Genomic DNA, 12,818 nt, shown 5'->3' on the forward strand with positions numbered 1-12,818 from the left:
AAATGCTCGTTTTATCAGGTATTCGAACATGTCATGCTGGCTTGTTTTGGGATGAGGAATACCCAAGACTCAAAAAAAAAAAAAAAAAAAAAAAAAAAAAAGACCGAAAATTTAAAACTTCAGAAGATAGAGATCAGCCCAGATTGAATGCGTGTCTAAAACACTGGATTTAAAAATAAAAATAAAAAAATAATAATAATAAATTATAGGCATATTTATGGAATTTAATGAAATAACAAAAAGGTTATAGCAGACACCTTTTCGATATATATAAATTATCTTGTAATATTTCAGAAGTCAAGAAAAGTAGTCTTGAAAGAAACTTTACATGAATAGAAGAAGCCTTACATGAAAAAAGAGCAGCTTCTCAACTTCAATATGGAAACCCCTGTGATGATGACAACAAATAGATGAACAGATCATACATTATTTTGCCACGAAATCTGTGGATCCGATCATCTAACCGTATTTTAAATCCCACCGGAAGATGTGAATAAACCCTCCTCCAAGATGATATAGGCTACCCCAAAAAAATTATATGATATATAAATAATAAGAAGAAAGATAAAGATGGCATTGTCAAATTAGGTTTTGCCTGTTTTGAGCTTCTTAAAATCTCGATCAGAGTCTTCGTCATTCGCAACTCTAGTGCATGTTGTTCCTTGTTTGCCAGAGGGAACACCAATATCCTAGGGGAAAATGGTTGACAAATTTTAGGCACATTTACATAGTTCCATGAAGATAGAAATTAAATTTTGCAGTAATTGTAGAAAAATTCCACTTGAAAATAGACTTCCAATACAAGAATTGCGGGATCAATATACCTTAATGGCGGATACTCTGCTGTTAGATTGCTTCCCAAGCTCAATTTGCACTGAGATACTGGCCCGCGATAGATCCACTCCGGAGTTCTGGAGTGCTTGTGTCAGAGTACTCAACAATCTGTTCAATACCAAAGATGCCTTCATTATCTTGATTCATAATCAACATGCTGTTACAAAATATGGATCTCAAATTGGTTTTAACCTATAACAGTTGTTAGCATTGAAAAATTACTATAAGACAATCCCCATATAGATCAGCAGAACTTAAGCAGATGCTTACAGTAAAAAAGTGGCAGAATGACATTTTTGGTAAACTAGAGTTCAGCAATATTTCATTGCACACACGACAAAAAGGTTTAATCCAATAATCTCCACCTTCTAATGAATAAAAATAAAAATAAAGGCCTACGATTATGCAATACTACTAGCACTTGTAAGTTGTGATAGCATCTTACAACCATGTTGAAAACATGATTGCAACTACAACAGTCTATATATTCAAATTTTAAAAAAGGTGCTAATCAACACATGACGGCATGAGTTGCATCTTCTCCCTAATATGCAGATTGCAGAACTGCTCATTAAGCTAAAGGCAAGATAGCCTAAAACCAAGATCAAAGGATGTGGTTTGGTGCAACTGTGCAATCGCCATCTGTAACATCTGACCTCAAATGCTAGGAGTCTGATTGCATGCTACAAGAATAATTGTACCCTAGAAATCATGCCTTACTTTTAGACTTTTTCATTACCCAAAGACCAAATCTGTGATTCAATAAAGTTTTTCAACTTTTCATGGTGTCTACTAATATTTATCTGACATGAATCTGAAATATTAGGAAGCAAAGCGAGATTCAGAGTTCAAAGTACATGTGCAAACTAAATAGACTTGCCTTTAAAAAAAATGCAAGATGCACAGGCCTAATGATTATGAAAAAATGCAAGATGCATATGTCTAATGATTATGTAAATTAAACATACACTTACCTTTGGGAGTACACACTTGAGATGCTAATGGTACCATCTTCAACAGTCAACTCTTGTTCTTTCAGCTTATCACTAGTAGCAATGCCCCCATTAGTGCCTGATCTCGTCTCACATAACCGTGGTTGAGGCTGAGACAGAATGTTGTCTGCATCCGATGCCAATTTAGAAAGGATTTCATGTACTGCAGCACCACTCTTGACTGTAGTGAAGAAGCTTGGTTCTGGTGACATAGGAAGGGTCACTGCTTGATTGGTTATTCCAGGATGGTGATCCATCTGTTTAAAGGTAGTGGCAGCACTAATGTCAGGTTCAATTGGTTTCTGTTCACTTCCAGCAAAAGTTGGAGAGACGGAGATAGTTTTCTTATCAAACCTCCCAGAAAACATTAATGCAGGAGCAGACCCACTTACTCGAGATTGATCAACATGACTTTCAGCCGGCCTGTGATTGTTTCTCTGCTAGAAACAAGCAGACACCATCATATAATTTTTAGCACTAATATGAATTAATATGATCGGGCTTAAATTGAAATATAAATTCCCAAAATATATGATCATTATGTGTGCATGCATAGGTGTACTTATATTTGGAGGCCCAACTCACTTCCGAAAGACATATTTCACCAGGTATATTTGGACACACACAAAATAAATAACTAAATACATATAAGAAGCAAAGAAATTTACCCATGGCATCAATTTAGCTGGCTCATGATTCCATCCTTGGTATGCCCCCTCATACTTCTCCACTTTCTCCTGTAAGAACTGAATGTACTCAATAACCTGCAAAAAGATTGAGAACCCCCATATCCAACTGTTAGGACATTGCAAGGTGAAGGAAAGAAATCAAAGAACAAATTACTACAAAAGAAGAGTAAAAGAATGGATTACTTCAAGAGATTGGTTTACCTCAAATAAAAAGGATGCCTTATCTCTCTTTTGGTCGCTAAGAGGAATGAGTTCTCGCAGCATCTGAAATCTGCATTGTTACCATAAATAATATAAGACGTCAGCAACAACCCCATTGGTCGGTAAATCAACTAATTGCCTCCAATAACAAGGTTCGTGTCAATAAACTATGCTCCAAAAAAACCTTTGTATTTTTTGTTTAACTTGAGCGAATGATGTGATTATTTATGGATGAAACAAGAAGTTTCTTTGAAAACACAAATAGAAAACAAGGAAATCAGATCTGTCCAAGTATGCAAAAAAGGATTTGTGAAATTTAGCTTAAATGAAAATATCAGATAGTAATAGCTATGGATGTTTTTACTATGTTTCTAAGGAAGTCTGGAAGTTGAGCAAGGCAAGTAGATACAATCATGCCTTTGTTTCTTTCATATCACTGAAATGTTCTTTTCTGAGATTCTGTTCAAAATATCACAACGAATTAAAGCTTTTTCTTTGGTAGCCCTGTTTATGCATTCAATACAATAAAAGAATGTGTATAAATGATTTGTGTGTCTGCTTCCTCTATGTGGTGTACTTATAGTACATACGTGTGTTAAATGATGAGTGAAAGAGAGGAAAAGAAGCAAAGGAACCAAAAGGGGAAGAAAGCGAAGGAAACTGATATGATGTGTAGAAACACATGGAGAAAATACTTTATTCATTGATGTACCATCATATATATACACTAATACAATTGACAATTATACCCTCACAGGTTACACTAATTACAACCATGCCCTCTAACATGATGTATGAATGAATGTCAACGGATTTTAATGTTTTCCTTGGCTTTTGACTGTTGAGGAGTAATGGTACCAGAGGATGATGGGCAGATGGCAAGCTATCTTCTATGGTCCGCCAAGAATGGCTCACTCGAGTGCACCTAGTTTATCGAGTGATGTCCATCTCCTTGACTAGGTTCCACCTGCGGCCGCAAGTATGAAATCATAATCTTTGAGACCGCCAACCCTTACACACAGTGCGTAAATGTGTGTTGGCCACCCAGAGATTAGAGGAAAATGATTTATAATGTGTGAATGCTATTAAACTACATATATGTTCCTTCAAAAGTGAAAACTTAGTTATAATCTTTGAGTATTCGACTCATTTTGTTTTTATGTTTTAAACATCTCAGGTATCGGGGAGATTGAAGATGGGTCAGCAAGCCAGAGTGTTATCTTATTATTAGAGAGCTTTATTTATGATGGCTTTTATGAAATTGAGAAACTTTATCTACTTTTCAGCTCATGGGTTTTGTTATACTTGCTATTGTTTAAGTTTTATTAATGAGATTTTCAGTTATATTTGAGTTCTTTATGGATCTCTTATAACTTGGCTTATGGATTGGAAATGAAAGTAGCATATCTGACCCGGAAGGGGGTCTTGCACACTATCAATCCACCCCCAAGTACAATGAACCAAAAGAAAGTTCATGAAGCAGATAATTCAAACTCCCAGGCATTCTATTCATTGTGAAACACGGTACTGTGTTTATTGGAAAAGTGAAAAAAAAAAAAAAATACGTTGATTACACCTTTGATGCAGGAATTGGTTGAACTGATCTTTGTATAGCGATACATCACAAATAATATGCACGAAGATGAGGAAAAGTATAAGAAAAATACAAGTGAAAGAACATTAAACAAGCAGGGATCAGCAATGCTTAATCACTATACAAGTTTAAAATAAATTCAAAATGCAAACTCTCAGAAACATGCAACAAATACAAAGATAAAGCTACAAACGGGAAAGAGGCTTCCAATGTGAGGGAGGAAAACATGCCTGTCATTGATTTTGCTCCTTCTACGCTGTTCCGTGGCAGAATGCTTCGACCGTGGCGTGTTAGCCTTCTGATCAGAGATTTTCCCGTCCACCTTTACCTTTAATTCCCCTGTATAAACTCACACTTCTTCAAATCAAATGAAAAGGAGGGAACCAAGAAGCAATCTTTTTTCGTGGGAAAAAAGAGCAGCAATCTTTTGTATGGCATGTTACACTGGCTATGATTCCTGAAGTAGTAGTACGCGAACAAGTTTAAGAATTGATGGAACCCGAGCAGGTTTATTTGACAATACCTTTGTGGGTAGTAGCGACTATAGCAGAGGGCTCTTTCTTTGGGACAAACGTCTCTTCTTCATCGTCCAAATCATCTTCCAGGGTAATACCCTTGGCGGATTTTATCACGTCTACGAAGCTCTTGTTGCTCTGCTCCATTGCCCTGTTTACATTCCCATAGAAGTATGTCACCCCTTAGTTCGTTAAACCAAAAAGCAGCGAATAAAATGAAGAGATAAAGCAGGAGAAAATGACTGACTCGGAGGAAGAGAGAGAGCTGAAGCTGTTGCAGTGGTGGTTGTTCGTAGACGACTGTGACGGCCCCTCCACCTTTGTCCGTTGCCGCAACTTCGGCCCTGCCTCTGTCAATGCCGAAGTGTGACGACGTGACAGACAATCAGTCAAACTTTATCATTATTATACGAAAAATACCATAGCTATAAAGAATTACGTAAAAATAATCCATAGACCGACGTGGATTAACGTTCTTCATCAGATTTTTTTTAATTTGGACTGGCAAGACCGGTTACCGGAGGAGAAATGATAATTACTATTCTATAATAACTTTTTTACAACTAGCGTAATACAGTAATATTATTTTAATATACTAAATTACCTCGTGATTTTATCCTTTCAATCATATCGCTATGTATTTTTTTTATTTAATAATTAAAAAAAAGATTATTAATGAAATTATATATTTTTTTAATAGGTCAAAATGTTAAAAAAATATTTAAAACAAAAAACTTTACACTAACGGTATGATAAATGCTGGGGCGGCCGACTAGCATAATCCTATAATATATGTATTATTACATTTATTTTTTTTTAAAAGGTGGATCCCACCGGAAAAGTATGAAAACCAAAAAAAAAATTTATTTTTTATTAATAGAATCTACTTTATAAAAGACCTACACAAAATTTGTCTAATTTGAAACTTTTACCTACCCCCTTCCCATTACACAGCTCAGTATGATGCTACGCATATAGAGAGGGCGAAAAAATGAGAAAAAAATCATGATTACTACTACTAGAAGGACCTGGTTTCTCAAAGTTAAAAGCTACAAGCCTATAACCTTTATTAGAGTTCTAACTTTAGCATTTCATATGAATGCGGGTCTGTAAGAATTTATTCTCCCCCCGGATGATCTATGCATCTTTCAGGATTCATAAGAGGCACCAATTAATATTCTGTCCACCTGAAGGTATTGCACACTATCAGCCATGCCTCACACCTAATTAATGTCTTTACCATCGCATTCTAAGGTACACGGATTAAACAAATCATTGCTCTTCATGGAATGGTTGTAGAGACATGCAGGGGAACAAGGAAGCAAAACCAAATGATGAGAGATGAATTTGCAACGCTGGGTGGCTCACAAGGTGCACCGGGTGATGACCATCTCAATGGACTAGGTTCTATCTGTTAATACCAGGTGAAACCGTGGTATTAAGGACTACTAATCCTAACACACAAAGCATGATAGTGGGTACTGGCCAAATAAAAAAGAGAATAATAAAGTGTACATATAAATGAATGTTACAGAATTAAACTCTCTTTTATAAAAAGATGATTTGTTCAGTAAAGAAAGCGAGTGAATATTAATGAGAATGAAAATGTCTGATTGAAAATCTATATTCATATGATCATTATAGTACGAAAGTATTACTTTATTTTAATATGTGAATGCTCCCCAAGTTTAAAGTAAAAACGAAGTAGTATATGTAGATCGCGACTCATAGCTAGCATTAGTAGTAGTGATTGTGACAAAAATTATAATAATATATATATAGCAGCCAAAGAATTTTGAGGTTAGACCAAAGATTTTTCCATGTGAGAAACATTTTTAATCCGTTCTTTTCATTTTTCTCCGTGGTGCATGCATGGTTGCATGTCCATACAAAGCCAGCTAAAATTATGGGGTGAGTGGATAGCTAGCCACAAGCTGGAAAAGAAGAGCGGAAATTCGAACAAGTGAAGAGTGGCAAATTGACTGTTTTTTTATACGAATTGCATGCATGAATGTCTAACGTGAAAACAAAACCGTGAATAACCACGACCATACCTCTTACAGCGGGCTTTTCTCCCATGTTCTCCTTCCTTGTCTTTCCCTTTTTCAACGCATGAGATTCTTCCCACAACGTGAAACCACCGGCTGTATAAGAAGTACTGCAGTTGGAATTCTCATCATTCCTATCCGAACTCCCTGCTCGTGCCACCGTAAATATTGACCCATCTGGCTTAGGAACCAACGTTTGATTAAAACCAGAAATGTGACTTATACTGTAAGTCCCAATTCCTCCTGGGAGAATATGCTCGTCCAAAGGACGCGGAGCTGGCGGTGGCGGCCTTTCCACAGCTGATATCTCAACCACGGATTCTTCCTTCGCACCGGTCGACTTTCCTATCCGCTCTAGTGGTTGTAGAAAATCATGAGTTTTGAGGTACCCTCCTGTTCATGAATGAATAAACAAAAAGCTCCTATTTAGATTCAGGTGACACTAAAATCTAAAGGCTGTAAATAACATGTTTTTGGCCACAAGAAGGTCATCAGGGACTTCACTGACATGTAATGGCGTGATTTGTAGATGGTGAATAATATATGAAATTATATTTTGCGCACAGAATCGATCATTAAAAACTATATGAACTTAGCTGCCCAAAAAACTATAAATCAAATATAATTTTAGATAGAAGTAATTCTCATGTTAAATTATGATGATATCTGCATGGGGAAACATAAGAGATCATGAACAAGAAAGTAAATTTTTTTTGTGAAGGTGAAATAATGAGTTGAGTTGATATGAGATGATAGTGAGTTGAGTTGAAATGAAGGTTAAAAATTGAACAAAAATTGTTAGAATATTATTTTTTAATATTATTTTTATTTTAAGATTTGAAAAAGTTAAATTATTTATTATATTTCATTTGAAAGTTTAGAAAAATTATAATGATTAAATGAAATGAGTTGAGTTGAGATGATTTTTTAATCCAAACAATGCCTTATGCCCGTTATAGTTGATGGATTGGCTTGAAAACAAGACTGCTAATCCAAGAAAAAGGTACTCGTCTTCGAAAATAAAAATCCAAGAAAAAGAATAGAGAATAATCAGTGGAAGAAATCAACTATATATACATATATTAATTCAGAAATTTTGTCCCCAAAAAACCTACAAAATTTATGGGATATAATAAAAAAAAAAAAAAAAAAAAGCCTCATTAAATACTCAATTTAGCTTTTGCACGCCATCTACATTGTTAGACTGAAACTACTGAGAGAGATCCTGGAACCATAAAAATAAGAAAAACTAGATTGAATACTCAATTTAGCTTTTTCATGAATGATCATTATCAGTGGCGTGATCAGTCGGCCTGGTTTGGATAGAAAAATACTTTCGTCTCATCTTATTTTCTTTCATCTCATCTTAATTCCAAACGCCACAAACACTTTTTAATTTGAAATTTGAAATTTTTTATCTAATTATTACTTAATCATTACAATTTTCTTAAACTTTTAAATAAAATATAAAAAATAATTTAATTTTTTTAAATATCAAAACAAAAATTATATTATAATTTTATAATATTTTATTCAACTTTTTTTTCTCCTTTTCCAAAATTCTATAAGCATAAACTTAAATCATTTCACTATTATTTACTAAATATTTAATTACTATTCATTTATTATCTTATCTCACTATCGACAGTTAACCCCTCTAGCAAACATGCACCTGAAGTCCGGATGCATGATATGACCCAATTGAATATAATAAATCATATCGTCTAAAAATCCACATGGGTCCCATTACAACCCCCACCCGACCCAACACAACCCATTATCAAATTTCATAAAGGTGCACAATTTTTTTTAATCTTTTACCAACCATATTTTAAATAAAAAATATTTTAATAAATTAATTTATAAAATAATATCATTTTATAAAAACATTTTAATTTGAAAATATAGTTATACATAATAGTTATTTTTTACTTTTTATTTTTTTATTAAATATGTAATGTAGAGATCAGCAGAAGAAATTGATGAAAAGAATTTGATTAGTTTAGCATAAATAAAAAATAAATAAAAACAGATAAGTGTGTGCCGTAGCAAGAGGTGAGAGAGTACCTTGGGAAGGTGGGCTTGGATCTTGTTGGACATCAGAACGACTGTAAAGTGACAGAAAGTCTTGTGTTGGTTTTCGTCCTGTACCCCATATTTTTTTATTTTTTTACAAAAAGGAAGAACAGAAAACATTTTCCGTGTTACTTTTCCGAAATGTTATCCAGTTATATCGACGAAACAAAAATTGGAAAACGAAAACTTCTGTTCCGAAAATACCCTCGGTTTTACTGGGACGTGGTTGAGGATGCTCCATCCACGGCGCAAAAGGATTTTCCCGATGTGATTCTTTTTCCGGTAATTCGACCGAATTAAGAAAACATATGTCCTTCCGAAATGAAATTCTCACGGTGATTGAGTGAATTCTCCGTCAAATGATAGATGAATCCTTTCAAAATTTCGGAACTCAAAAGCCATATCCTTATCGGCTCTTCTCAGATCCTTGTAGTTTAGAACAACAGAATCTTCTCGGACAATTTACGCCTCCGCTACGAGATCAGAGAGGCGCATTCATTTCCTGGAAGTAATCGGATTATGATTTGGAAGATGAAAAGGATGTAATTGCTCTGAAGCAAAGCCGGGAAACGGAAAATCGAATCACAGAATTCAGTGAATCTGCAATCGGAATAACCGTTTAAATCACATTAAAATCCTCAAAAATGAATTTCAGAAAGAAGAAAAAGAAAACTAGTAAGAAATACGAGAAATTCAAAGTGGAAAAGCTATGGAAAGAAAGATCCATAAGATAAAAGGAAAATGATTGCTTACTTTTTTATCTGAATCATAAGAATTGAAGTGCATTTTCAGCCTCCAAGCGCTCAGCAAAACGAACTGGATTTGAATCCTTTTACTTAACTCTCTCTCTCTCTCTCTCTCTCTCTCTCTCTCTCTAAAACGAGCAGTGCGGCGAAAGGCTGGGCCTCGGGTCTGGACTCTCTCTCTCTGTCTGTTTGTCTCCATCTTTTATACAGTTTCTTCCTTTCTGCGTTTTCGCTCTTTTAAAAAACAAATTAATAAAATTAAATAAAATCAGTTGGCTTGTGCAGCTGTGCTCCGTTAGGTTACAATGCCGTCAGATTAACGTCGTTTTCGTGGGGAGACGGTGCTAGCTTTTTTATCACGGTCTATAACGAGCGTTGCTAACTCCGCTCAATTTGACCGTTAGGCTAATTTAGTATTTTTATTTTTGTTTAATTTTTTTATTTATATTTTTTTATCATTTTAAAAAATATAAAAAAATATCAATACACTAATAATCATTTTTTTAACTATTAAATAAAGAAAAAAATTAAAATATATTAAGTGTCAAAATGAATGAACAAATTGAGTAGGCACGTAGCATTTCTTATAACATATCCTTAAAAAAAAATCTTACCATAAATTTTTTTTTTTTTCGTGAGGTTGATATTTTATAAAAAGTTTACACGAAACTTATGTATTTTAGATTTATATTTAACATTATTCATATTATTAATAAAAGAAAATTATTTTTTATAATCTTAGAGTATGTTGTATCAGCACAATCTCTTTTGAAAAAAATTAGGACACAACCAAGACTTACATGAAAAAACATGGTAAGCTCCATTTTTTATCAAATAGATTGTACGGGATTTAGACATTTTAAAATTGTAACTAACATTATTTTTTATTTATCTTATGTAATATATTTTTAAATAATTTTTTATTAAATACTTTATAGAATAAGTTATTTACTACATCACATTAATTAGTATGATTAGAAATAATAACTATAAAATGAACCACTTTAGCGTACGATCTAAGAAGAATAGCGTTTGATGAGCAGCTGAACTAATAAAAAAGAAATATTTAGATCTCGTTTGCTTACATAAATAAAATGAGATAAAAAATATGTGAATAATAATGATATAATTTATGTATATTATTAAAATTATTTGAGTTAAGATTTTATGGGCTTTTAGAAAATAAAAGAGAAACAATTGAATAAAAAAATTATAAAATTAAAAGAGGGTTAGGAAGTTTTTTAAGATTTGAAAATGTTGAATTATTTTTTTATTTTATTTAGAAGTTTGAAAAAGTTGTAATGATTAGATAATTATTGGATGAAAAGTCAAAATTTTGAAATTAAATTTTTTATTTATTTAAATGTTGTTTGGATATTCAGATGAGATGAGATAGGATGTGATGAAATGGTTTTAAAGGTTTGTGAAACCAAACTGTCTCATCTATGGTCCCGTCTAGATAGTGAGTTGAGATGAGATGGTTTTAAATGAGTTGAATAAAATATTATTAGAATATTATTTTTTAATATTATTATTGTTTTGAGATTTGAAAATGTTGAATTGTCTATTATATTTTATGTGAAAATTGAAGAAAGTTGTAATGATGAGATAAGATAAGATAAATTTATATCACTTCTAAATCCAAACTTGGCCTATAAGTCTTATAAAAAAATTTGAATTGATTTCATTTGATACATAATCTTAGATTATAAACTTTATAATATAAAGTAAATTTCATGTATCACGTTGAATCAATTTAATTTATAGATTTAATTTTATAAAATATATTTATATAAATAAAGGAAAATAATTCACGTAATAAAGTGTGGTCCAATGTTTGTACAAAAACAGAAACATTATGGGATCACGGAACTCAATGATGTTCGATGTTTTCTACGTGGTTGATACTTGATTGGTTCTCAATGTTTGTTCGGCAATCCCGATTATTTATTTATTTATTTAATGTTTCAGCGGTCCCATGACAAAATCCTCTCTGCCGACTTTGTCATTAGTGGATAACGAAACCACGAGAGTAAAGATTCTGAACAGCAGATATCTAGTCACGTGAATTTGGAGTGAAACATAGTTAGTTTTATGGGGGTTAGAGTAATAATATTTTTTTTATTTTAAATTTATCACTTTTAATTAATTAATGAGATTTCAATAAAGAATAAATAATAATAATAATAATAATAAAATATTATATTATATAGTGACATATACCATCCTTATATAATATCAAATAACTTAAAAATCATAAACATTCAACTATTAATAATCTTTACACAATTATATAATAAGATCTATATTTTTTTAAATTAGTTGCTTATCTATCACTTCTCTAAATAATTTTTTTTTGTAATTTGTTTCGGGATGATGTGAGAATGATATTCTGAAGCCTCTACACCATCTATATGGCATAATTTGATTCGTAGTATTCAATTTATAATATGAATGATGTGTAATGTAGAAATCTTAAAATAGAGTTATTCATAAAATAAAAATAATTTCCAAAAAATGAGAGGCAAGAGAAAGAAGGGATTTGAGTCTTTGACATATGGGACAGTAAGGGTTGACTTCATCCTTCTGGTCCAAAAGAAAAGAAATATAAGATGAATTAGTAGTAGGCTTACAACTAAAATCGCACTTTATTTATAATTCTTAATAAAATAAAATTTTTAAATATTTAAAAACAACATATCAAAAAAAAGAGAAATGATATTTACAGTCGTGGAGTGGGTAAGAGTTGCACAATTTTTTTAAAAAAAATGAATAAATACGGTCCTTGCATACTTCACTATTTTTTAAAAAGACTGCATAGTCTTTGCATACTCTACGACTGTATATAGTATTAATTTAAGATAATAGTCAAACTAAAATTTAAAAAAACATATTATTTTTAGATGAAAAATCTATCACACAACACTTTTTTTCTTATCAAATATGTAGTATATGAATGTTGAGTAGAAAAATTCAATTAATTTAAGAAGAATAAAATTAAAAAAAATTTTAAAAAATATGATGTATGATATATAAAGATGATAAATAGTAAAGTTCATTTAAGATTGACAACACAAGAGATGAGAGATGGTGAGCATAGAAAAGGGCCTTGGAGATTTACGT

General features: G+C 32.3%; 1 protein-coding gene across 6 annotated transcripts; it reads right to left on the reverse strand.

Moving 5' to 3' along the window:
* Positions 1-267: 267 nt before the first annotated feature.
* LOC121245044 (transcription factor BIM1-like) lies at positions 268-9,903 on the reverse strand. Of its 6 annotated transcripts, none has more exons than XM_041143321.1 (13): positions 9,703-9,903; positions 9,154-9,549; positions 8,941-9,018; positions 6,880-7,266; positions 5,073-5,175; positions 4,834-4,976; positions 4,541-4,649; positions 2,717-2,786; positions 2,495-2,590; positions 2,219-2,266; positions 1,809-2,083; positions 825-942; positions 268-689 (listed from the first exon to the last, which is right to left on the reverse strand). In XM_041143321.1, the coding sequence occupies exons 2-13, from the start codon at positions 9,188-9,190 to the stop codon at positions 585-587; spliced, it is 1,569 nt and encodes a 522-aa protein (XP_040999255.1). In that variant the 5' UTR covers positions 9,191-9,549; positions 9,703-9,903; the 3' UTR covers positions 268-584. The 6 variants fall into 6 exon arrangements, with proteins under 6 accessions (XP_040999255.1, XP_040999256.1, XP_040999253.1 ...); XM_041143322.1 differs by having other exon boundaries at positions 2,219-2,263; positions 9,703-9,902; XM_041143319.1 differs by having other exon boundaries at positions 1,809-2,266; positions 9,154-9,451.
* Between the last annotated feature and the right edge of the window lie 2,915 nt (positions 9,904-12,818).

This window comes from Juglans microcarpa x Juglans regia, chromosome 8S (assembly GCF_004785595.1).
Source record: "Juglans microcarpa x Juglans regia isolate MS1-56 chromosome 8S, Jm3101_v1.0, whole genome shotgun sequence".
NCBI lineage: Eukaryota > Viridiplantae > Streptophyta > Magnoliopsida > Fagales > Juglandaceae > Juglans > Juglans microcarpa x Juglans regia.